General features: G+C 45.9%; 1 protein-coding gene across 2 annotated transcripts in view; it reads left to right on the plus strand.

Annotated features, from left to right (window-relative positions):
• The first annotated feature begins 1,650 nt into the window (after positions 1 to 1,650).
• CHCHD6 (coiled-coil-helix-coiled-coil-helix domain containing 6) overlaps positions 1,651 to 26,968 on the plus strand; it is a 220,407-nt gene continuing 195,089 nt past the window's right edge. For both annotated transcript variants that reach the window (XM_009200164.3, XM_003894054.4), the window contains exons 1-2: positions 1,651 to 1,803; positions 24,624 to 24,732. In XM_009200164.3, coding sequence (XP_009198428.1) covers positions 1,717 to 1,803; positions 24,624 to 24,732 — 196 coding nt within the window. In that variant the 5' untranslated portion in view covers positions 1,651 to 1,716. The remainder of the gene's footprint in view (positions 1,804 to 24,623; positions 24,733 to 26,968) is intronic.

Genomic DNA, 26,968 nt, shown 5'->3' on the forward strand with positions numbered 1-26,968 from the left:
GCACTCGATCCTCAGAACTTGTTCATCTTTTTTTTTTTTTTTGAGTTGCAGTCTTGCTCTGTCACCAGGGCTGGAGTGCAGTGGTGAGGTCCCACTCACTGGAACCTCCGCCTCCCAAGTTCAAGCAATTCTCCTGCTCAGCCTTTCAAGTAGTTGGGATTACAGGCACGTGACACCACGCCTGACTAATTTTTTTTTTGTATTTTTAGTAGAGATGGGGTTTCATTATGTTGATCAGGCTGGTCTCAAACTCCTGAACTCGAATGATCTGCCTGCCTCAGTCTCTCAAAGTTCTGGGATTACAGGCATGAGCCACTGTGCCTGGCCAGAACTTGTTCATCTTATAACTAAAGTTTGTACCCTTTGACCATTTCCCCATTTCCCCACTTCCTAATCCCTGGTAAGAAAGGGGTGAGGAGGAGAGAATGATTGAGAGAGAGCAGTAAGGCTCTGAGATTGAGAATAGCTGAGGGTGAAGAAGCCAGTAAACATCCCAGAGCTGGTGTGAACATGGAATCTTCAGGAACAAAAGTATCTGCTAGTTTCATTCAAAATACTTTATTGGCACACCCCACCCCATCCAGGTTGCCAATAGGAGCTCCAAATACTTTTTGCCTTTTTCATGTAGCCATCTAGTTTTCCTCAGCTCGGCTTCAGGCGCACTTTTGCAAATCAAAGCCATTCAGCAACTCAGAGGAACAAAAAGGGGCTTAGTTGAAGGTAGCAGTGTCTGACTGGCAACCGTCTGTGTGCTCCCTTACACATAGGGTCCTGTGTAAGAAGCCTACACACAATGCCTGGCACACTGCATTCCACACATGGTATGTACACTCCTTGGGCAATGCCTCCTAAAGGCTTAGGACCATTCCCTGTCCTCCCGCGGCACCCACACTCAGATCCTGCCTCACAAGACCCGACATGATTTGGTTCTTCACCGCTCCTCTGCTCTCTTCTCACTTTCCAGCCATGGGATGGCCCCTCTTTCTCTTTTCCTGCCTGAGGCTCCCAGAAAACCTCTTTCCCTACCTTCTACATAAATCCTACTCTCCTTTGGGCTCAGTTCAAAGCTTCTGCCTCAGAAGTTGCTCTGGCCGCTGAAATTAAGAGGCCTCCTTCTGTTCATTTCACTCGTGGCATCACCATGCAGTTTTCCGTGTATCACCGTCAGTTTCCTTGCGTGCGTGTTTGGCCTTTCACTTGTTTCCCCTCCTTGCACTGTAAACCTCTCAAGGGCAGGACACTCGCTTTCTTGAGCGGCGCTGTCATGCTCTTCACGTGTATGCTGAATGAATGAAGCGGTGAACCCTCAGAAATTCGCCTCCAGATGAGCGCCTTGGCCTTCTTGGCGTCTCCTGGCCTTAGAACATCACCGTTGGCTCTCCCTCAAGTGTGAGCTCCCAAAGCGAGAACATGACCCTGTCCTGAACCCAGGCCGCCACTCCAGGGCCTCCGCGGGTACACATCTTCGGCCACAGCTTAACGCACTCTAGCAGGCGCAGACAGCCACGCCCCCACCCCTCCAGACGGAAGGACTGCAACCCCCACAAGGCACCGCGACTCAGCGCCACCCGATTGGTGAAGCCTCCGGAAGCGACCAATAGGACGTGGTTTTGTTGCCGTGTGCCGCGGCCGCGCGAGTCCTGGAAAGCGTTGTTGGCTCGGTTGCTCTGGAGCCGGGTCCGGGTCTGGTGGCTGCCCGCCCTCCAGCAGCTCGCCATGGGGAGCACGGAGAGCAGCGAGGGCCGTAGGGTGTCCTTCGGAGTGGACGAGGAGGAGCGGGTCCGGGTGCTGCAGGGTGTCCGGGTGAGCGACGCCGCCTGGGCCGGGGCGGGCGTGGAGGCCGCGGGCGGGCGGGGGAGGTGCGGGGCGGAGCGCGGGGCCGATGCTTCTTCCACGCGTGAGGGACGTGGGGCTTGGGAGACTCCTGGGGCTCAGGCCAGGAAGAGGCTGCACCGAGACGCGAGCCCGAGGCTGGCAGCCTTGTAGCTTCGCGACACCGGCTTCAAAGAGGGAGGAGTGGAGAACGAGACAGGTGCGAGGCCCCTGGGACGCGAGGGACGCCCTGGCCACGTCCTGGCTTCGGTCGCTTAGTTTTTACGTTTCTTGAATTTGCGCCCGGCCTCCTAGCCAGTGTCCCCTCAGGTGCGCGCGTTCAGTTCTGGGTACGCGGTGCCTCCCACCTGGGCTTTGCCTGGGGAGTCAGCTCTTCCCCGCCGGTCTGTTCTCCACAGCACATCTGCGGGGCGCTGGAAGAACCATAGCTCAGATATGATCCCCTTCCCTGCCTGAAACCCTCCAGTGGGTTCCTAGCGCGCTTGGATATTGCCTTACCTGGTTCCAAAGCTGGCCGGTGCCCGCCGACCTCTGGGACTGCATCTCGGGCCATTTCCCTCGCGTGGCAACCGCACGTCGTCCCCAGCCTCAGGACCGCCGTGTTTTCCTGGAGGGTGCCGCTGGCTCAGCACAGGGTCTGTGCACCCGCTGTTCTCTCTCCTACAGCTCTCCTTAAATCCCGCTCCTTCTTGTAATTCTTGTAGTTCAGCTATCCCCTGAGAATCCTTCCCTGACCACCCAATCTGAAGTAGCCTCCCACCCCCCGTCACACATTTATTATTTTCATAGCACTCATCACAATGATCACTTTTATTGGTAATTGTTTACTTGTTTATTGCATTTACCGCTAGAGTGTAAGCTTGTTGAGGCTAAGGTTCTTGCCTGATTGAAGACTGTCCCCAGAACCCAGAAGAATAAAAGCAGCCCTTATTGCAGGGTAGGGGCCATGCGTTGGACTAAACCCTGTATAAGTAACTGATTTAATTTTCAACAGCCCTGTTTAGCCCATTATTAAAGATTAAGGAGAACTAAGGCACTGAGAGGTGAAGGAACTGATCCAAGGTCATGTAAATAGTAAGTGGGAGAACTGGGATTGAAACAAGCCAATTCTGGGGCATGTTGCTGTGCTCGGCCTCTTCCTACACCTGTGTCTACACCTGCAGGTGCTTTGTAAGTAACTGTGGAGAGATGAGTGAACCCAGTAAAGGGGACCAAGATTAAATGAAATGCACAGAGCTGGTTACAGGTGAATTAGTTAAGGAGGAATTAGGGAGGTGGCTTAGAAAGACAGACTTTAGGAGGTCTTGCAGGTGCTCATTAGCTGTGTGACCTTGGGTAAAAATCTCTTTTGAGCCTCAATGGCCACGTTTAAAAAAAAATGATGTGTATGTATCCTATGTACTGCCTAGGATAAGATGATTTCTGTGAAAGTGTTAAGGAAACGCACAGAGAGAGTGCTTTGAGGAGGCCTCTCTTCTTAGCCTAGCAGAGTACTTGGCACATTTGGGGCTTTTTAGGTGTTGTATAGTTTTGTTGACCTCCCTTGTGGCAAGGATTAAACAGGGGAGGAGATGGCTTGTGTTGGAAGGCCGAGAGGGAGGAACCTGAATTGGAATTTAGAAAGATAAGCTTGGGTCTGTTTGGGTGCTCTCACCCTTATGATTTGGTCTCCTGTTTTGGGGAATGTTGGAAAGTTAAGTTGGAGTCTTCAGAGGTTCAGGGGAGTGCCTTTGGGGGTGCCTTCTTCCAAGTTGATTGGAAACCTCATGTTTTTTGAGTGTTGTATCAGACAGGTACATTTTATTTCGAGTTCTCTTAAATACTTCTGCAACATATAAATTCTCTGTATTTAAAGATGGAGAATTGGGCTTAGAGGGGTTAAGGAATTTGCCCAAGGTGTTAACCTAAGTAACTTTTGGGACTTTAATTAAGATCTTTTGGGTGCAAAAAGCAACTTTTTCTCACTTCTCTAATTCCCTCCCCTCCCCACCCCACTGCCCATGATGTATGCAAGGCAGCCTGAAAATTTTGTGACAATACCCGCACCTGTCCTTACAGGGATGTTAGTGCCCCACTTAGTTTTAAAACTAGAAGGGACTTTGGTGACTGACTGCTTTCTTTTCCAGCTGGGCAAACTAATCAGAGAGAATAAATGACTTGTCCAGAGGTGCACAGTAAAGTGCACAGCCCCATGTAATGAGAGCCATGTCCTTCCTTCTGCTTGTGTTTGAAAGAGGAAAACTGAAGAAAGGAGGTGATGGTAATGAAGAAAGGATGTTTTGGTGTAGGGGCTTCTTCTGTTAGCAGAGTTGCTTGAGGGTTGAGGAATTCACCTTGTCTTTAGGTAAGTGAGTGAAAAAGATTGCCAGATCAACAAAACAGTTACCAAAGTGAACAAATGAGTTAATTTAATGAGAGGCAGATGCCAAAGAAGAGCTGCCCCAGCTTCTTTAGAGCAAGTTGAATATTCTTAATGACGATTTGTATTTAATTCCTGAGGCCTGGTCCTAAAAAGTGTTCTAGTCCCTTTAAGATTAAGTATTAGTGGCCAGTAGTGGTGGCTCATGCCTATAATCTCAGCACTTTGGGAGGCCGAGGTGAGCAGATCACCTGAGGTCAGGGGTTCAAGACCAGTCTGGCCAACATGGTGAAACCCTGCCTCTACCAAAAATACAAAAGTTAGCTGGGCATGGTGGCACACACTTGTACACCCAGCTACTTGGGAGTCTGAGGCAGGAGAATCCTTGAATCCAGAAGGCGGAGGTTGCAGTGAGCCGAGATTGCGCCAGCCTGGGTGACAGAGAGTGACTCCATGTTAAAAAAAAAAAAAAAGATTAAGTGCTAGGCCTTGCTAGTTTACATACTTAATTTGCATACATTCACAAAGTGTGTTCAAACCGTAATTCCATGGAAGGTAAAAGAAATTTAATGAATGCAAAATGCTGCAGTTATATTCAACTCCAGTTTTCAGAGCAAATGTATGAAATATGTAAAGATTTTGTTTCAACCAGTACATTTAACCTCGTCCTTCAGTAAGAGAAGGCATACATGGCAGTCATGTCCCATATGTGTCCACCTTCCCTCTTCTCCTCTCCACATGAGTTGCCGCCTTTGGTGATTCAGCTGACGTTGGTTGCTTGTGAGCATCCAGACACCTCACTGTTCACCAACCTTTTCCCCTTTCCCATCACTGAGCCCAATCCTGTTCCAGTCACTTGCATGTTCCCAGAGTCATTATCCCCTCCAGGCTTGATCAACTTTACCATCATGCATTGCTCCCATGAGGCTGATTCTGGACCACGACGGAGGGGAAGATCAGGAAGAATGTAGTCAGACACACAAGAGAGTCCCCCAGTGTGCCAGTGCCAGAGAGGCCGTGTGCCAGAGCGCTGTACCTGCAGCCGCCAGTTATTCCTCACCTCAGTGAATGTCCACTGTCTTCATGTTACTTGTCCAGCACTGGGCCTGGCCTTGCTGGGACAATGAGGGACAAAGCCGAGGACCCTGTCATCATAGAGACCTCAGCCCAGTAGGGAGAATGGACCAGAAAAGAAGAGACACAGGCAAAAGACTCAAAGAGCTGCAAGAGCTAAGGAGGAAACAAAAAGTGTGCAAAGGCTACTGGGGCTGCCCACTTGAGGTGGGATGGTCAGGCAGTGCCTCTTAGGAGGAGATGTTGACTGTGGCCTAAGCCAGCCCTGTGAAGCATGTGCATATTCACTCTGTGCTAAGCGCTGTGCCTGGTGTATTTGGAGCATCACCTCAGAAATTCCACATGCTTACCTTGTGAGGGGTCATTATCCCCATCTCAGAAGGGAGGAAACAGGTTCAGTGAGGTGAAGTAACCTAAGGTCACAGAGCTGGAACCTCAGGGTCTCTGACTCCTTAGCCCACGTGCTTGGCAGCCACAAGGAGGGTAGGATGCTTGAGGATGTGGCAGGTGGCGAGGCCAGACTCAGGGCCTAAATGCCAGGCAGGGCTGTGAACATGTTGTTCTGGAGGCCACACTGCAGTTCTCTGGTCAGGAGCAGAGCTTTGGAAAGGTTCTATCTGGTGACACTGATTTTTCTTTAAAAACAAAAAACAACAGGTTTAAGCCAGGTGCAGTAGTATGTACCTGTAGTCCCAGCTACATGGGAGGCTGAGGCAGGAGGATCACCTGAGTCCAGTGGTTTGAGTCCAACATAGCAAGACCCTATCTCTTGAAAAAAAAAAAAGTTTTTTTGAGATGCATTTTACATATTATAAAATTCACCCATTTCAATGCTTTTTAGTAAATTTACACAGAATTAGGCAACTGTCACCGCAATCTAATTATAGAACATTTACAAGACCTAAAAAGATGCCTTGACCTGTTTGTAGTCACTCCCCATTCCCACTCCCAGTCCCAAGTAACCATTAATCCTGTTTCTCTATAAATTTACCTTTTCTGGATATTTCATAGATAGTCACCTCTTGGTCTTTCAATGACCTATCTATGGGTCATTGGTTCCAGGACCCCCATGGATACCAAAATCCTTGGGTGCTCAAGTCCCTTATAGAAAATGGTGTATTTGCATATAAACTACACACATTCTCCTGTATACTTTAAATTATCTCTAGATTACTTATAATACCCAGTGTAAACTTTATGTAAATAGTTGTTACACTGTGTTTTTAAAGATTTGTATTATTTTTTATTGGTATATTATCTTTTATTCCTTTTTCTCAAATGTTTTCCATTGGATCCATGGATATGGAGGACTGACTGTAAATGATTCATGCAGCGTTTATGTCTGGCTTCTTCCACTGAGCAAGTGTTTCTGATGTTGGTTCATTGATGTAGTAGTATATATCGATAGTCTATCCTTTTTATTGCTGAATGGTATCCTGTTTTATGTATGTACTGCATTTGGCTTATTCAGTCACCAGTTGAGGGCATTTGAATTTTTTCTACTTCTTGGTTATTGTGAGTAATGCTGCTATAAACATTTATGTATTATACAAGTTTTTTTGCAGACAAATGTTTTTAGTTCTCATGGATAGATACCTGAGAGTGGATTTGCTGGGTCATTCAGTTTATGAATTTTATGAATTGTCAGGTTTACTTTTTAAAGAAACTGCTGAACTGTTTGCTGAAGAAGCTGTACCATTTGATATTTCCACGAGCAATATATGGGATTCCAGTTTCTTCATATCTTCACCAACACTTGTTATTATGTTTGATTCGAGCAATTCTAGTGGCTGTGAAATTGTATCTCATCGTGGTTTGAATTTGCCTTTCCCTAATAACTAATGATGTTGAGCATCTCTTCATGTGCCTACCCATATATTTTCTTTGGTGAATTGTGTATTCAGATCTTTTGCCCATTTTTAATTGGATTATTTATCTTTTTATTATTGAGCTATAAGATATCTTTGTGCATAGTAGGTGTGTGTAGGTTATATGCAAATACTCTGCCATGTCATATAAGGGACTTGAGCATTCTCAGATGTTGGTATCCACAGAGGTCCTGACACCAATCCTACATGGATACCAAAGGATGACTGTCCTCAATTCTGCCATTGTAGGGGAAAGCAGCCATAGACAGTATGTGTAAGTGAATGGTTTTGACTGTGTTCCAAATAAAATTTATTTACAAAATCAAGTGGTGGGTTGGATTTGGCTCAAGCACCAGAGTTTGCTGAATCCTGATCTAAATCGATGTTTGCAGCATGAGATCTCTTATTTCTCCAGGCTCTGTTGAAAAGATTATTCTTTCCCCATTGAATTACCTAGGAACCTTTGTGAAAATCCAGTGAACATAAATGTAAGGGTTTATTTCTGGACTTTCAGTTCTGTTCCATTGATCTTTATGTCTGTCCTTATGCCAATACCATGCTGTCATGCTGATTATTGTGGCTTTCTTTCAAAATTGGGATGTGTAAGGCCTCTAACTTTGTTCTTTTTCAAGATTGTTTTATCTGTTCTGTGTCCTTTGCATTTCTGAATACATTTTAGGATAAGTTTGTCAACTTCTGCAAAGAAGCTGACAGGGATTTTGATAGGATTTGTGTTGACACTATAGATTACTTTTGGGAGAATTGCTATTTTAGCAATATGGAGTCTGCTAATTAGTGAATATGAAGTATCTCTCCATTCATTAGATCTTTCTTAAGTTTTCTGAGGAGTGTTTTGTACTTTCAGTGTACAAGTCTTGTACTTCTTAAATGTATTCCCAAGCATTTTATTATTTTTGATGCTATTGTGAATGGAGTTGTTTTCTTACTTTTATTTTTCTTTTCATTTTCTTACTTTTATAGTTGGTTTCTGTATATTGACCTTATATCTTGCAACCTTGTTAGACTTATTTATTAGTTCAATTAGGGTTTTGTTTTGGGTAGATTTCTTAGGCCTTTTTACAGGTAGGATCATGTTGTTTGCAAATAAAGACTGACTTCTTTTCCAGTCTGGATGCCCTTTTTCTTGCCCTCTTGCTTTGGCTAGAATCTCCAGTACAATGCTGAATAGAAGTTGTGAATGTGAATGTCCTTGCCCCTTGTTCCTGAACTTAGGGAGAATGCATTCAGTCTTCCATCATTATGTGTGTTAGGTGTAGGGTTTTTGTGGATGCCCCTTATCAGATTGATAACTTTATCTTTTAATAGTCACAGCCACTGCTTTCTCTGTGTGCCTATGTCCTGTTTTTCTCTTATGAGCTCTAAGAGGGCAAATCCTGGATTTTCATGATAGTGTCTGCTCATTAGTATATACATGTTGGGTTACATGCTTGGATTAATGAATTGGCAGTCCTTCTCTAGCCAAGCTGGCGATCCTGTGGCAGCTGTGCATGAGAATCTTATTCTTCCAGGCTTTAACACACACTGTTCTGGATGTGTGCGGCAGACTTTGTTTTCCGTCACGTGGTTGCCTAGTGAAATGCTTCTGAGCTTGCCTTCTTGACTGTTTCAGCTTGAACATGGAAGTTCCTTATGATATGTTTTACATGATTCCTTTTCCTTTTCTTTCTTTTGTTCCTGCTGGATGTTAACCTCTGTGCTTGGGTTCCTGTTCACCCTAGAATGTCTGCTTTTTGGTTGCAGCATTCATCTTAGTTGACTCGCTTAAAGGCAGTATGGTAAACAGAAAATCCCAGACCTGGACTGATGCCCTGACACTTCAGAAGGATGAGTCTTTCTCCTTATGTGCAAGATAGAGATATGATGTAGCATCTCCATGCACCCATTTAGCATAGACACTGTGAAGGGGTTGCATTATAGTTCTTCTCTGGTCTTTTACAGCTGTAAAGCTCACCTGGCTAACTGTTTGGATGAGTGCAGTTTGATGGAGCCCACATCAGGAATTGCCAGCTGGAAAGCCAGAAAACAGGCGGCCAACTTCTCTGCTACTTTTCAATGAAAAGTATCTGCTTCTGATTTCAAGTCCAGCAAACGGTTCTTGAGTTCACACTGTGTGCCGGTTTCTGGGCTAGCTGCTTTCACATGTGTTATTCTGTTTGATGCTCCTGAATCCATCACATCTTCTGACAAGTGCTGACGCATTAGAAAACAAGGTAAAGCAAATTCTGCAGGGAAGCACAGTGCTTTAGGTCTCTCTACCTTTTCCGTCTCAGCTGCTGAGGAGCGGAGGCTCATCTTAAAGACAGGATGGTTGAAGGCCCAGACACCTGCGTGTAGATTTCCCTCTGGTGCGCTCCATTTTTCTGCCTTGGAGGTTCTGAAACTCACTATGTGTGAGAATGACAGCAGGGGACTGTCTACACAACCACACTGTACTTTAGGTGCAGAAGGAATCACTCTCAAGGGTTTGGTTGAATGTCCTTTAAATTTTATCGTAATAGTAGTACAGTGTAACCAGTAATACAATCTAAATAGTACAATAGTTAAAAAGTTATTTCCACCTTCTGACTTCAGCATATGACCCTCATATATGATGAAATTCCATTACATTCCTCCTTTCTTGTATCACAGTACAATGTTGAAGGTCTCTGTATGTAAAAGATATATCTATAAAATAATATAAATGTAAGGTGGTTGTTAATTGTAACCCTTACTAGGCTCATCTCGGGCCAGTTCCCACATTTGGAAAGTAAAGGTGCTGCACTGGAAGGCAGCCTTGATCCTCCCAGGTTTCAAGTGCTGCCTTTTCCCTTTATTGGAAGGGGTCATTTCTGCTCTCCACAGTGGCACTGGTGTCCAGCATCAACCACCGTCTCTGCCCTTCCTGTGTCTGGTAGGAGCTTCTGACCTTTTCTGAGCCCGCTATCCCTTCTGCGCCCTGTTTCTGGCCATTCTCTTTCATCCTCATTTATGTACCCGTGACTTCTGGATTCTAAATATCCAACCCAGAGCTTTCCACATGCCCCTGCCAGCACCCCATGCATGTCCCATGGGTACATTTAATTGACTGTGTCCAAATGGGGCTCACCCACGTTTCTTCTCTGCCCCCTTGACCCTCATCTCTTCTGTTGTGAGTAGCTCTACTATCCAGTCCTTCATCCACATTCCTCTCTTTCTCTACATTCATGACAAGTCTTGAGCTTCACCTTCCAGCAGTTTCTCAGTTTTGTCCTCTCTTGTTTGTTCTTTCTATTCTCAGTTCAGGCCTACACTGTCTTCCCCTTGACCAGCTGAAAAATTGTTCTTTATTAGCTTGCTTCCTACAAATCTATACTTTCTGGTGCTACCAGGCTAATTTTTTTAAAAAGGTAAATTTTACTTTTGAACAGGTTTCCTGCAGATGGTCATTAAATGCAGACAGTTGAAAAGGAGGTGCCCAGGGAAAAGCCCATCTCCCTTCTGCTGTGTTTTGTCGGTCCTGCTCCCAGAGGCAGCCCGTGACCAGCTTCTCGTGTCCCAGGGACTGTTCAGAGTTGAGACTGATTGTGTCGCGTCCTTTCATGTCTCTCCCTTGCCTCTCAGTTAAAGGCATGTTTCCTCCATGTGTGGGGGCCACTTTCTGCCTTCACTGTGCCTCCCTGCAGGGACACTTGCTCCTGCGGGACCTTAAGCTGCTTCATGCATGTGTGCCTGTGATTCTCCTCCCCTCCTGGCTGGCCAAGTGCAAGTGTTGCCTTCAGAAGGAGCCTTCGGTGGTGTCCTCTGCAGACTCTGTGCTCTCCTCCCAGGGCTTACTGCCCTGGACTGAAATGATCTATTCCACACTTACTTCCTTACTGCCCCATGAACAGGGGCCACATCTTCTTCATCTCTCTGTCCTCAGCACCTAAGCCAGAGCTTGGCACAAGTCAATAAAATTCTTGTTGAATAAACTTTTAAGCCACTGGCTCAGTTTTTCTTGCCTCAAACTATGAGTCCAGAAACTTAATTATATTAATTGATTTTAAGTAATTGCTACCATTTAAAAGTTGGGAGGCTTTACCTAAAATTGATTTTTAACTTTCTTTGAGGAACAAATGGAAAGTCTGCCATTCTCATATGGCAGCACTTTGCTGGAGTCGTGAGGTGGCTACGCTCTTCATGTGGCCGTGCAGTCTCACCACAGTTACACCATGGTATCCTTGCACGGTGCTTTATACATTTTATTTTTTAAAATCAGGCCTGTTTTATTTGTTTCCACCACCTGCCCAACTCCTGTGGGCATTTGTGTGTGCCATGCTTGGTGTAGGAGGTCTCCGAGGGCTCTTCTTGTTCTGCCTTTCTGGGATTGACATCTGTGGTGAGCAGCCGGTGCATCTAATTTCAGCTCATAGAAAACTGAAGAGCTAGGGAACAAAATCTCCAAGGCAACAGCCTTAGGCAAGGGGGTGATCTTTTTCGGATCACGGGGTTGGGCAACACCTCTACATAGATTGGGGTGTTGGGAATTGGGGTGTTGGCACCAGGAGCTGACAGGCTGAGTGTCTGGGAAGCCTGTCCTTTTGAAACTGGCCGTGTTGGCACTGTCGTGGTGCTAGGCCTATCCTAGCCCACACTGCCTGCTTGCTGTAGGTCTGAGCTGATTTTATCTCTTCCTGGTTTTCCAGTGCCTGGCACCCAGCAGGCCCTCGGAAAACACTGCTTTGAGTAGATGGAGTATGGCTGCGTAGGCCTGTCTTGGCTGCTGACCCACTGTATAACTTTGGGAAGTCACTCTCTGTACATCACTGTCTTCATCTTTGGAGTGAGGACGATGACACCGCTTCTGCCTGTGATGCCTCGCTTTGTAAACTGTGTGAACTTTCAACGCAAAGAATAATGCTTGAACTGCTTCCCCATTGTGCCTTCCCAAATGTGCCTAGGTAGTTAACATTTTTAAGGCTAAAAACATGCTCATTTTCACCTTGACACTCAATTAGTTTTTAAAGTAGGTTGTCTGTTTTGTGAGTATACGGATGCTCCACCCGTCCATCTTCCTGGGGCTCCATAAAGCAGTGGGTGGGGGAAGTGGGAACTGCAAATCATTCTATTGTTTCCCAGTCTTCCCTTCTATGAAAAGGGTTACTTGTCACCTCAGAGCAGCTCCATGTTATTGCCTTTACTTGTGCAGGGGTCCCTGTTAAGTGTCCAGGGTTTGGATTTGAGTCTTGGCCCTAGCACTTCCCACGTTTCACCTCCCCGACTCTAGTTTCTTCATCTGTAAAATGGCGGCTGCTGTACAGGGATTACCCTTACCCGGAGCCTGGCATATGGAGTGTGCTCTAGGATCAGCAAGTCAGGGTCGTTTTTGTCATTAGCCTTAAATAGGCACCTTTATCACTCTTGGGTTGCGGTCTTCTCTTCTAGCCGTGAGCTTTGCTGCCTGCCTCTGGAGTGTGGGGAAATTACATTCTTACTCTGGCCTGCCCTAGGCTCTCATATGCCAGGGATTCCCTAACATCTTTCTAGAGAGGTAGCCTCTTGCATCTTCCTGTGCAGCCTGTTTGCCTGTGGAACAGAGCTGCATGGATGGACTTGGAACATGACACACTTACAGAGCTCAATAATGTGGCTCAATAACGATGCCTGCCTCTTTCCCGCGAGCCAGACTCAGGACCTTGCTATCAGTTTTCCCCCATCCCTGTTACTTTAGGAGTTTTTCTTCTTGTGGAATGCATCTTATTTTTAAATGCCAGCTGGTCACAATTTCTCATGAATCCTTTCAGAATTTTCCCAAAGCCGTGGATACAAGTGGACTCTTTCTGCAAGTACAAATAAGATCACGCTATTCTGTCCATTCCCTTTTCCTCTTACCTGTGCATTCAGTCAGATGGTCTAAATAGTTTTACTTCCTTGGTGTCTTTTGTATCCATTCCGTCCCTGTCACTGCTTCAGTTGTCACACTTCTCAGTGCTCCTCCTCCTGATTTGCACTGTTGTGGTGATGCCCCTGCTACCAGCCCCTTCGTCATCTCAGTCTCACCTCCTGCTCTGCCAGATCTTCCTGTGCAAAGAGAAGACTGACCACATCCCTGCTTGTAGCCTTCACTGATTCCCAGTTCCAGCTTCCTTGACTTGCCATCCAAGGCCCTTGACAGGTGGCACTCCAGCAGCTCCAGAAGCTCCTCACACCTGATGTTTTCATGTCCCTGCCAGACTGAGCCATGGTGCTCCTTGGAGCTCCCTCCCTTCCGTGCCTTTGCTCATGCCACGCCTCTCTCTGGAACGCCACCTTCTGCTCACACCTCTTCTCTGCCATCGTCTCTTCAGGCCCGATTCAAGCTATCTCCCTTCTCTCCTTTGTAGCTGGAACTCAGAGTTCCATTGTTGAACCTCCTGGGCCCTTAGCAGGGCTGCTCATATCTACTGCTCAGTGGCTTGTCTTCTCTCCCTGTGTGTCTGTCTGTTCCACCCTGCTTGACCGTGAGTTCTTCGAGTAGAAGGGTCAGGGATGTCATATCTTTATGTACTCCATCGTGCTAGTGCCATGTTATGGACCCGGGCCTCTAATAAATATTTAATTGATGTGGTTCACAAACATTTGAGTGTCTCCAGTGTGCTAAGCCCTGAAGATACAGCAGGAGCATCATGGAATCCCTGTGCCCATGGAACCGCTGTGCTGTTGGAATGAAGATAAAGAAGTGCTTGGGGTCTGTTGTGCCAGGTGGTCATAAGTGCTGCGAGGAAAGCAAAGCAGAGTAAGGGGAGGTGCTGGCAGGGGTGAGGTCGATAGGGGGGCTGGTTCCAGACAGGGGAGTCGGGGAAATGCATGCAGTCCCCTTTGAGGCTGAGCCTGCTGAGAGTCAGTTGGTTCCCTGGCCTTTCTGCAGCAATCTTGGCCCCTCTGCTTTTTATCGCTTTAGCTTCTGTGGTGTTTGTCCCTTCTAGGGGCCATTCTAGGCAGTGAGTGCTGCTTAGCAGGTGCATCTCCCCTTGCTCTTGCTGTTGAGGGGACAGCCGGCTGCCCTCAGAGCAGAGCAGCACAGCAGTTAAGCATACAGGCCCGGGGTCAGGCGGCTTTCCCTGCAATCAGGCTTTGGTTCTTCAGCTTCATGGGCTGGGCAAGTTCTTTAACCTCTCTCTACCTTGTTTTCCTCAAGTAGAAGGTGGGTGTGGCATTGTGAGGATTAGTGAGATGGTCTGTGCACAGTGAGTGCTGGATGAATGTTAATCAGTAGGTAGGTAGCGTTAGTAAGGTGGCACAACTCAGTTACAATCACGACTCTCATCCTCATGACCTTATATCATGACCTTATATTGGGTCAGCTGCACGCTGCTCACTCCTGTCCTTGTTCATTCAGTTGTTGATAATACCTACTTGAAATTTTTAAGATGGCACCTTTCTCCTTACAACCTTTTAGTCGCGAGGTGGCCATGTGACTTACTCATAGACCTGTATGGTTTAATAAAGAAACCCATATGGTGGCATGCACCTATAGTCCTGGCTACTCAGGAGGCAGAGGCAGGAGGATCCATTGGGCCCAGGAGTTCAAGACCACCTGGGCAACATAGGGAGGCCTTATCTCTAAAAAAAAAAAAAAAAGAAAGAAAGAAAGAAAGAAAGCTGTAGTCCTTTGGGAACTTGCCTGTAAGTTCACAGTTGCTTTTGGGTGAAGGCAACATTTTGGTTAGGGTCAAATTTTGGTTTCTTCCTTGGAAGGAAGTGGAATCTGGGTTACAAATGCATTTGTTAAGGTGGAAGTGCTGAGGGGGGTGTGTGTGTGTGTGGCTGGGGGTTGGGGGGGCTTAGATTGAGGCTTGGGCCTCTCCCTGGCCTGGCCTTGCATCTGACTCAGACTGTCTATGGGCCTTCCCCACTCTGCACGCCTTCCCACCCTCCATCATGGAGCTTGTAGGGCAAGGACTGTGGGCTGGAGAGGGGAGGAGAGAGAGTCTCTTCCTGGACTCTACTTTGTCATCAGAGACTTGTGGAGGTGCCATCCAAGTGTGCCAGGGTAGTGGCAGGGAAGAGGCTCCTCTCCTTGGCGTCCCCTTGTTACTCCAGGGTGAGGGTTGGTTCAGGTTTGAGCCACAGGATGTCAGAGCTGGAGGGCGCTTTAAAAAGAATCTGTGCAATTTAATTTTGTGTACAATATGGACAAGCTGAGAAGAGACTTACTCAAGGTTGCAAAGTTACACGGAGAGCACTTAGAACAGTGCTGATGGTCTGTGGCAAATGCTAACTGTTGTTATTATTGCTGAACTCATATATTTTTATGTACCCAATATGTGCCTGGTATGGATTATAATTAATATTTGTGTAGCACTCTGCAGTTTTCACTTAATAGCTAATATCGTTTGCATTGTACCAACTGCTTTCTGTAGATTGCTTCATTTAATCCTGGAAATCATTGTAAAGTCTGTACCATTAATTCTTTCCATCTAACAGATGAGGAAACTGACTTCGAGCTAAGAAGTTCCCTGGCCAAGGTCACACAGCTGGTATGCAGCTTAGCTGGGATTCAAACCTGGGATGGTCCGACTGCAAAGCACTGAGTTCCTGAGCTGCGCCACAGCCAGGCCAGCCTTGAGGGAGGCTCCATTTTCTAGGTGGGGACAGTGAAGCTCAGAGAAGCTAACAAATTGGGGCAGCAACATGCAGCTGGAGGGTAGGCAGAGCTCCTCCTCCCCTGCACTGCTCTATGTTAGCCCTCTGTCCACTGACCACACAGGACCTCCCGGCCAGCTCTGATGGCACTGTGACCAGTGGGCTGTGGCACCAAGCACCCAGTCCCGTCTGGCTCCGGAGGCCTCCCCTCTGGTTCTGTTGGTGCGGGGAGCACTGTCCAGATGGTGTTTATTCTCACATGACTGCTGTGTGTGTATGTATATTTGTTGATTAAAAATATTACTTGCTGTATTTTGTGGCAACATAAAAAAAATTACAAATCTCTCAATGCCAACAAGAATCTTGCCAATGTTTTCATTAACCTCTTACAAACCGAGCCATGTGGTTCCATTCCCGCCCCCTGGGGTTGCACCTGGCAAATCTGAGCTCCCCGCTCACCTGCGCAGAACCCCCGCCATATCCGCCTCATGCCCTTGGATCAGATGTGAATGCCTTACCCTGGTCGACTAGGGTCTGGCCTTTGCCTACCCCTCTGGTCTGATTGTCTGGTCCCTTCTTTTCATTCACTGTCCTCTGGCCTGCTGGCCTTCTGTGGGGCCCTTGGACATGCCAGACTCAGTCCTTCTTAGAGACTGCACTTCTCCCCTCTGCTGGAACTAGGTTTCAGGATGTACGTGTGGTTGAGCACCTCATCCCTGGGTGGGCGTCTTAACAGGAATGTCATGGCTAAGTAGCCTTCCCCGGTGCGTGCGGCTTCCCTGCGCCCCTGCCCTGCATGCTGCCATCACTTTATGATAGTCGTTTCTACTTTCATAGATAGCACCAATCACTAGTGCACCTTGTTGGTTCTTCAGCATATGTTTAAGCATTTCTGAAGTGGGGATGTTGTGTATGATAGGAGGAATGTTAGTTCCACTAGAGTTTTTGTCTTTCATCAGGCCGTGTAAAATAATGGTAAGGTTTACAGTTGCTGGTGTCCTGGCTTAGGTGAGGGAGGACATGGGAAACAGTGTATTTACTGTGTATCGTCTCTCACCTGCCATCTGAATGTGAGCTCCAGAAACTCAGGGGCTGTGTCACTCCCTTTCAGTGCTCTTGCTCACTGCTTCTAGTGCATTGCCATCACAGTAAGTGCCTCATAAAGAGGGAGAGTGGGCCATGGCTGTGGTGCCCTTGTCTGTTTGCCTGTGGACAGGGTGCTTCCTCTGCTCCTTGCCTGGGCTGCACTATCAGAGTCTTATTATTATTATTGTTTTTTGAGACAGAGTTTCACTGTTATTGTCCAGACTGGAGTGCAATGGTGTGATCTCAGCTTACTGCAACCTCCACCTTCCAGGGTCAAATGAATCTCCTGCCTCAGCCTCCTGAGTAGCTGGGATTACAGGCGCCCACCACCACGCCCGGCTAATTTTTGTATTTTTAGTAGAGATGTGGGTTTCACCATGTGGAACAGGCTGGTCTTGAACTCCTGACTTCATGTGATCCACCTGCCTCGGCCTCCCAAAGTGCTGGGATTAGAGGCGTGAGCCACTACGCCCAGCCAAGAGTCTTTTGCATGGCAGGGCCTGGTCTTCCCAGTCACACAGCCCTTTTCCGTGGTGTGGATTAGGACATCGTCAGCTGTGACTGCCATTGTCATGTAGATCACACGTGTCATGGTTGCCTCGTCCTCACCTGCATAGATCCCAGGATCCCTGAGGTTCATTCCTCAGTGCTGACCTCCCTCAGGACACCCAGCAGGAGTTTTCAGTCCCTCAGGCACCTGGTGCATTCCACATGGTCCACTCTGAGATGGGGGGTGCTGTCTAGTCGTGTGCTGGTAAATTTCTAACTGGCTCTGCCCTTCATCTCCCTCAAAGGGCCTGGTTTGTAGCATTGGCCAGTTTCTATGGTGGATATACCACCGTGGCCAATTTCAGACTACTGTCATGAAGTCAACCAGCACATGTTTCCTGAAAATTTAAAAATGAGCTCTTAGCCAGTTTCAGCCACCATTCGGATGCCCAGATCTTTTCATTCAGCCTGTGTTCCTTGAAGTGCTGGCTTCAGGAAGTTCCCTGAAGTGTTCCCTCTTGAGTGCTGGCTCTGTGTCCCCACCTACAGAGAAGGATGTTCCATGTTGCTACTGCTGTCACCTTGCACCCAGCCTGGTGTCCTGTTTCTACCCTCAGCATGTGGCTGAGTGCTTACTGGGAACTTGGGGCTTTAGATGTTTCTCCTCATTCTCCCATACACTGACTCATTCAGGGTCTTAGTTGCTACAGCTGCAAAAAAGGAACAAATGAGCAAACTTGGGAAGGGAAGGTTTCTCCCCTTTACAAAGGGGGAATTTTTTTTCTTTTCTTTTTCTTTTTTTTTTTTTTTTTTGGGACAGAGCCTCACACTGTCACCCAGGCTGGAGTTCAGTGGTGCGAGCTCAGCTCACTGCAAGCTCCGCCTCCCGGGTTCATACCATTCTCCTGCCTCAGCCTCCCGTGTAGCTGGGACTACAGGCGCCCGCCACCATGCCCGGCTAATTTTTTGTATTTTTAGTAGAGACGGGTTTCACCGTGTTAGCCAGGAAAGGTCTCAATCTCCCAACCTCGTGATCCGCCCGCCTTGGCCTCTCAAAGTGCTAGGATTACAGGCGTGAGCCACCGTGCCTGGCCCTACAATGTGGGATTTTTGTATTTACCTACAATCAAACGGATCTGCTGCCTTCTTAGAATAATTTTCTTAATTTCCCGCCCTTTTTTGTTATTCTCACGCAAGTTATTCCATGAACTTGAGCTCAAAGCTCCTTTTCTTCAACTCTGTGCTCTCGTTCATTCCCCGCAGTCAGGGCAGCCACCAGACGAGCTTTTCATCCCACCTCCTATGCAGGCCATAATGTTTCCTTGCTCACAAACTTTCAGCATCTCCTCGGGATGGTTGGACCTCTCCCTCTGCCTGACTTCCAAACTTCTTTCTGTGCCGGCTTCATCCAAGTCCTTCCACCCCACGCCTTCCAAAGTGAACCTATGGTGCCAGGCGCACAGTCTCTTTCTGTCTGTGCCTCTTCCCCAGTGCCCTGCCGTAGGCTGTGAGACTTTTGTCTTCCGCAGACACCGCCACTTCTCCTGTGTCTAAGTCAGCTCCTGCCCTAGGGAACCCATCCCTCTCTTGGCTGCTTCTGGCCACTGGAATGTTCTGGCCCTTGTGCTGTTCTCAGTGACTTCCTGTCCGGGCTGCTTCTCTTTGATTTTGATGTTCTCTCACTTTTTATTTGTAACAGCTCTATTGAGATGTGATTCACGTGCTGTACAATTCACCCATTTAAAGCATGTGATTTCATAGTTTTTAGTGTATTCACAGGTATGTGTGATCATTGCCACAATCATTTTTAGAACATTTTCATCACGCCCACCTCCCACCCTCCCCACCAAATCCTACTTACCCTGTAGCTATCAGCCCCCACCCCTGTCCCTGCATTTCCCCAAGCCCAAGGCAGTCACGAATCTACTTTTGTGTCTAGAGATTTGCCTGTTGTGGACGTATCCTATAATACGCCACACAGTGTGGCCTTTTGGGTCTGACTGCTTTCAAGGTTCCTCCATGTTGTAATGTGTCAGTAGTTCATTCCCTTTTATGGCTGAATAATACTCTATTGTATAGATATACTTCATTTTACTTATCCATTTGTTGGTTGATGAACATTTGGGTCCTTTCTGTTTTTTGGCTGTTACAGATAGTGCTGATGTGAATACATGTTTTCATTTGTCTTTAGTATATAGTGAGGAGTGGAATTGTAATATCAAGTGGTAACTCTCCACATCCTCGCAAATACTTATTATAATTTGACTTTAAAAATTTATTTATTTATTTAGAGACAGAGCCTCACCTGTTGTCCAGGCTGGAGTGCAGTGGTGCAGTCATAGCTTGCTGTAACCATGACTTCCTAGGCTCAAGCGATCCTTTTGCCTCAGCCTCCCAAGAAGCTACGACTGCAGGCACATGGCACCACACCTGGCTAATTTAAAAAAAAACTTTTTTTAGAGAAAGGGCCTCACTGTGTTGCCCAGGCTGGTCTCAAACTCCTGGTCTCAAGTGATCCTCTTACCTCGGCCCTCCACAGTGCTAGGATTACAGACGTGAGCCACTATGGCTGACCCTTACAAGTTGATCTTTTAATTATAGCCATCCTCGTGGGTGTGATGTGGTGCCTTACTGTGGTTTAAACCCATGTTTCTCTAGAGACTAATGATGTTGAGCATCTTTTCATGTGCTTATTGACCATTTGTATATCTTCTTTGGAAAAATTTCTATGTAGATCCTTTGCCTATTTTTAAATAGGATTATTTTTCATTTTATTATTCAATTCTGGGCGGTGTTTATATATTTTAGATAAAAGTTCCTTATCAGGTATGTGATTTGTAAATATTTTCTCCCATTCTGTGGGTTGTCTTTTCAGTTGCCCTATGGTGTCATTTGGTACTTAAAACTTTAAAATTTTGAAAAAGTCCAGTTATTTATTTATTTCATTGCTCATGCTTTTGGTGTCACCTCTAAGAATGTATTGCCAAAGCAAAGGTCATAATAATTTAGCCCTCTGGTTTCTTTTCTTTTTTTTTTTTTTCTGTCGCCCAGGCTGGAGTGCAGTGGCCGGATCTCAGCTCACTGCAAGCTCCGCTTCCCATAGCCCTCTGTTTTCTAATAAGAGTTTTATAGTTTTAGCTCTTAACGTTTAGGTCTCAGATCTGTTTTGTATTAATTTTTGTATATGGTGTAAGGTAGGTGTGCAACTATATTATTTTGCAAGGGATATCCAATTATCCCAGCATCATTGGTTGAAGAGACTGCTCTTTCCCCACTGAACTGTCTTGGCACCCTTGTTGAAATCAATTGACCAAGAGGTAAAGGTTTCTTTATGGACTCCTTATTCCCTTCCATTGATACGTTTGGTCTTCTCTTGTCATATGTCATTAACTAGCTATTTGATTTGTATATATCTTAAATACTACAGGGACTTTGTTATTATTATTATTATTACAATCTTTGGTTACTAAGGAAATGTTCATGGTAAAAAATTAAGACACAAAAGTACCAAAAGTGAAAATCCTGCCGCAGTTGCTCCTGTCCCCACTTGCAGGACCTCATCCTCTGAGTACTTTGCTAAGCAGTTTTGTAGATTTCTCCCAGAGCAGATCTGTATATGTGTCTTACGTGCATGCATGTGAAATCCAAATGCAATTCACACTTGTGGAAATGCGTATGTGGATACGCATATATTCAAATTCAGCAACATTTATATTTGTATGTCTGCATTATTTTTTACAAAATTGAGATGTACAAAAAATTCGACGACTTTTTAAACAATCAGCAGTGTATCTCATGTGTCTTCCATGACAGTGTATATGTATTCTACCTTGTTCTTTCTTAATGAGTCCATAAAATTCCATAGGGTGTATACGCCAGGATTTCCTCAATCAGTTCTCTATTGTTGGATGTTTATGTGGTTTCCTTTTCTTTTTTCCCTATTTCCTCCAGTGTCACAGTGAGTGTCCTTCCACATGCCTCTGTGTACATGGGGGAGTACTTTTCTCAATGAGATATTCTGGAAGTGGAGTTGCTGATCATGTCTTTTGTCTTACAGTAATTTTTAATGTCTTTCCCTCAGCTGTGCTTTATGATGCCTTGCACATATTAGGCACTTAATAAATATTTACTAAAGTGAATGCTTAAGGATTTTTATCCTGGATTGATCCCCAGCTTGCTGTTTCGTTTTAGTAAACTGTTTTATGACACCCTTAGGCCTATTTCACATCCTCTAAAATGAATGAGAGTTTTGGTTATCCAGTCTTCATTAGGGGAACTGAGGTGAAATTAGTCAAGCAGTATTTTGATTATCTACTGTATGTGTGGCCCTGGAGGTGTACAGAGATAAGTGAGATGCAGGCTTAGCCCTCAAGGTATTTAAAAACCATCAGGATAGGCAGGCGGGAGAGGCAGGCGGGAGGTGTAAGTACTTCTCTGAGAAGCACATGTGTGTTGTTGGGGGGCTCAGAGGAAGGGAAGAGGTGGTACTGGCACACCTCAGAGGTGGTGCAGGCATGGCTCCAGATACCACAGTACAGCGGATGTCAAAATAAAGCAAATCATGAACTTTTTGGTTTCCTAGTTGTATGTAAGAGTTGCGTTTACACTATACTGTAGTCTCAAGTGTAGACTAACATTATGCCTAAAAAGTGTATATACCTTAACTAGAAATACTTTATTGGCAAAATATGCTAATGATCATCCGAGCCTTTAGCGAGTCATAATCTTTTTGCTAGTGGGGGGTCTTGCCTACGTGTTGATGGCTGCTGACTGATCTGTATGGTGGTTGCCGAAGGTGGGGTTGACTGTGGAGGTTTTACACAATAAGACAACAATGAGTTTGCCATGTCGATCAGCTCTTCCTCTCACAAAGGATTCCTCTGTAGCATACGATGCTATTTGATAGCATTTAACCCACAGTGGAACTCCTTTCACAACTGGAGTCAGTTCTCTAAAACCCTGCTGCTCGACTCTGTCAACTAAGTTTGTGATCCTATTCTAAATCCTTTGTTGTCATTTCAACAGTGTTTGCAGCATCTTCACCAGGAGCAGATTCCATCTCAAGAAACCACTTTCTTTCCTCATCCATAACAAGCAACTCCTCATCTGTTCAAATTTGATCATGGGATTGCGGCAATTCAGTCACATCCTCAGGCTCCACTTCTAATTCTACTTTTCTTGCTGTTTCCACAACATCTGCAGTGACTTCTCCATTGAAGTCTTGAACCCCTCAGAGTCATCCGTGAGGGTTGGAATCTACTTCTTTTAAACTCCTATTAATATTGATTTTTTGACCTCTTCCCATGAATCATGAATGTTCTTAATGGCATCAGAATGGTGAGTTCTTTCCTCAGAGTTCTCAATTTACTTTTCCCAGGTCCATCAGAGGAGTCACTATCTATGGCAGCTCTAAGCTTATGAAATGAATTTCTTAAATAATAAGACTTGAAAGTCATAATTACTCCTTGATTCATGGGCTGCAGAATGGATGCTGTGTTAGGAGGCATGAAAACAACATTCATCTTGTACATCTCCATCAGAGCTTTTGGGTGACGAGGTGCATTGTCAATGAACAGTAATATTTTGAATGGATTCTTTTTTCCTGAGCAGTAGGTCTCAACAGTGGGCTTAAAGTATTCAGTAAAGCATGTTGTGAACAGATGTTCTGTCATCTAGACTCTGTTGTTCCATTTCTAGAGCACTGGCAGAGTAGGTTGAGTGTCATTCTTAAAGGCCCTAGAGTTTTCAGAATGCTAAATGAGCGTTGGCTTCCATTTAAAGTCACCAGCTGCATTAGCCCCTAAAAAGAGAGTCAGCCTGTCCTTTGAAGGTTTGAAGCCAGGCATTGATTTCTCCTCTCTAGCTATGAAAGTCTTAGATGGCATCTTTTCCCAGTAAAAGACTGTTCTGTTTAGTATCGCCACCTTCATCAATGATCTTACCTAGATCTTCTGCATAACTTGCTGCAGCTTCTCCATTAGCACTTGCTGCTTCACCTTGCACTTTTATGTTATGGAGACGCCGTCTTTACTTAAGTCTTGTGAACTAACCTCAGCTCACTTCAGTCTTTTCTTCTACACCTTCCTCACCTCTGTCTTGACTGAATTGAAAAGAGATAGAGCCTTAGGCTCAATTAAGCTTTTGCTTAAGGGAGTACTGTGGCTGGTTTGATCTTCTATCTAGACCACTAAAACTTTCTCCATGTCAGCAGTGAGTCCGTTTCACTTTCTTACCATTCATATGTTCACAGGAGTAGCATGTGTAACTTCTTTCAACAACTTTTCCTTTGCATTCACAACTTGGCTAACTGTTAGGTGCAACAGGCCTAGCTCTCGGCCTGTCTTAGCTTTCGACATATCTTCCTCACTAAGCTTAATCATTTGTAGCTTTTGATTTAAAGTGAGAGATATGTGACTCTTCCTTTCATTTGAACACTTAGAGGCCATTGCAGGATTATTAATTGGCCTAATTTTGTTGTGTCTCAGGGGATAGGGAGGCCCAAGGAGAGGGAGAGAGATGAGGGTGGGGGAATGGCTGGTCGCTGGAGCAGTCAGAACACAACAGCATTTATTGGTTAAGTTCGCCATCTTACATGGACAATGTTCTCAGTGTCCCAAAACAATTACAGGAATAACATGAAACATCACTGATCACAGATCACCATAACAAATACAGTAACAATGAAAAAGCTTCAAGTATCGTGAGAATTATCAAAACATGACACAGAGACACAAAGTACATGCTGTTGGAAAGACAGCACCAGTAGACTTGCCTGATGCAGGCTTGCCACAAACCTTCAACTTGTAAAAAAAAAAAAAATGTGTTATCTGCAAAGTGGAATAAAGAGAAATGCGATGGACAGAGGTACTTGTGCTTCATTTGGATGCTGTTGAGGGGCAGCCTTCCCTGGAGAAGGGGACATTGAGATACCTCCAAAGAAAGGATATGATTTGGACAGGTGGAGATGTCCCAGAGAGGGAGGTGGCGGGAGGTGGTTCAGAGGGAAGAGCATGCCTGAATTCAGAGGAGGTGAGAAAAGTGATACATCAGGTTCCCCTGAGGACTGGGTGTGTGGAGGGGAGTGGTGGGGGTGAAGCTGCAAAGCCAGCAGGGGGCGTACATTGGTAGGCTTAGGAGTCCAGATGGGCTCGGCGTGGACCTGGTAGGCACTGGGCCACCACGAGAGGAGTTTTAGTAGAATTGCTTTGTTGGAGTTGGTCTTGAGGAAGCAGCGCATTCAGTTAATTCTGGGACCTGAATAAAGAGGAGGCTTTGCTTCCAGACACTTCTGTGACATAACTTTTTCTTGTCCCTCCTTTCTGCTTCCTTAGCTATCTGAAAACGTGGTGAACCGTATGAAGGAGCCCAGCTCTCCACCCCCTGCTCCTGCACCTTCTACCTTGGGCCTTCAAGATGGCAACTTGAGAGCCCCTCACAAAGGTATGGGGGTTGTGACAGTTCTGTGGAGTGTGGAGAGACAGTGAAAGGAGTGATGGGTGCTCACCCGAGCCCACCCGACGGCGCATGGAGCTCAGGTTGGCTTTGGGATGACGTTAAGCAGTTCTGTCTGGTAAGGGCTTTCCGGAAGAGCATGGCTTTCTGGGAGTGACAGGCGCTGTCGTCAGAGCTGCCAGGATTCGGGACAGACCACCTTCCCTCTGTGTCACTTTCTCCATGTGGGAATTGAGGCAGAAGGACCTGAGTTGACAGCTCAGGAAAGAAGTTGCCTTTAAGGGCCCTCAGAGGCAGCATAGCCATGATGCAGCTTCAGCCACTCTAGCCTAACTCCCAAATCAAAGAATGATGTGGATTCACGTGAATGGGACCAAATGTGGGAGAATTCCGTCAGTGACTTAGGCGCCTGCCACAGCAGCCCTCACCTGAGCCTCAGGTTGAGAGCTCCTGTCTTGGCCCTTGGAATGGTTCCTCTGGGCTTCTAGGACCTAGGAGTTCCTCTTCCTGGCTGACTGTGAAGCTGGTGCTCAAGCCAAGCTGAAAGCTGGTTTGTTCCCTACTCTATTGTACCTGTTGCAGATGAAGAAATTTGTGCTTTCCCCAATTAACAACTTGTAGCAAACACGAGGAAATAAAATTTTAAGAAAAAAATTTGTAAGGCATACAAATGTTAGAATATTACAAAATAAAGTCCTTGGAGCAACTGCTCAAAACATACTTGTTTTTGAGAACTTGGGTCTGTCTACCAGACTCAGTAACCCGATTAAAAAAAAAAAAGATTGGCTGGAGGCACCATGCCACCATGGAAGGACCGACTGTTTACATGGAGAACCACGCACTAGATTGTTCGTCTCGGGCCTGGTCTCGCGTTACAGTTGCCTTTTCTACTTATCTTCCCTGTTGGGTTGTAAGAGTTTAGAAGATGAGAGCTGTATCCTGCCCACTTAGTGTTTACTGAAGGCCACCCAGAACCAGGTCCTGTGCCCTGTGCCAGGACACAGTGATAGGTGGGCAGGGACCCTCTCTCATGGCACAGCTGGCTCTGGTTATAGAGCCAGATGTCAGCCCTGATGTCAGCCAGATGTCAGCCCAGATGTCGTGTTGTGATGCAACACTGGAATCTGTCCCAGGAGAGGAGGGACTGTGAAAGTCAGGAGGAATGGTGGTGGGTGGGCACTGCGGGTGGGCAGACAGCGGGAGCGGAGGTCCGGAGGCAGGGTGTATCCCAGCCTGCTCAGGGGCCTAGAAGCATTGCTGTCTCTGGAATACAAGGTACAAGGGAGGGGGAGATGTTGGAGTGGCACTCGGGAGCCAGGCCATGGAGACCTCCCCATGGTGGCCAGAGAACTCTGGCTTCATCTTCAAGGGGATGCCTGCCAGGTGTCCCGACACCTCCACCCCTGTGTTGTCTGCCTGGGAGCCAGTGAGCACCTGGATTTGGACCCACCCCAAGATCTTTCTGAATATCTACCACTGAAGGGGATGTGTAAGATTCCCGAAAACCCCCCAAGAAGCCCTTCTCCTTTGCCAATAGGGCTCACTTACTCCCTACGTGGCTCTAACTGATGAGAAGGGCTTGAGAGGGGTCTAACTTGACCCAATGCACTTTAACAAACTGGATTAACTCGAAAGAGGGAGAAAGTGATGATAAAAGTGAAAATTGCCATAATATATAATACTACACATCAGTTTCAGCTTTAGAAGAAATAAGCATTTGCTTCAGTTTGGTAAGTTTTGGCAGTTTGGAAAGCAAGAATAGTAGTTCTTTGTCACTTGGAGTTAGTTATAACAAAATACTTTGCTGTTTAAATGATAGATGTGAGTTTTGTTTCTGAATGTTGAAGAGTCAAAATGACTGTCTTGAAGTTAACTAATTTTAAGATATTTTGTACTTTTAAAACCAGTTTTTGCTTTATTTTAGTAATGGAACGAAGTTAGAAAAAGAAGTTAAAATTCTTCTCATACCATACCCCCCAAAAATGTCAGAGGAAATAAAAGATTGAAATGTATGGCTTGAAGCCATAAAAGTACAATAAAAGATAGATTTTCTGCACATCATATTAAATGAAGAAACCTTAAATTAAAAAAATAGGAAATGTGAATATAAGAAATTAGACAGTTTAGAAAAGAAGTAACAGGAATGGATAAGTTAGAGAAAATATAACATTGGACAGAGTCATAGTAATCTTAATATGTAGCGAGTTCTTAAAGATCTTTAAGA

Source organism: Papio anubis, chromosome 2 (assembly GCF_008728515.1).
Source record: "Papio anubis isolate 15944 chromosome 2, Panubis1.0, whole genome shotgun sequence".
Lineage (NCBI taxonomy): Eukaryota > Metazoa > Chordata > Mammalia > Primates > Cercopithecidae > Papio > Papio anubis.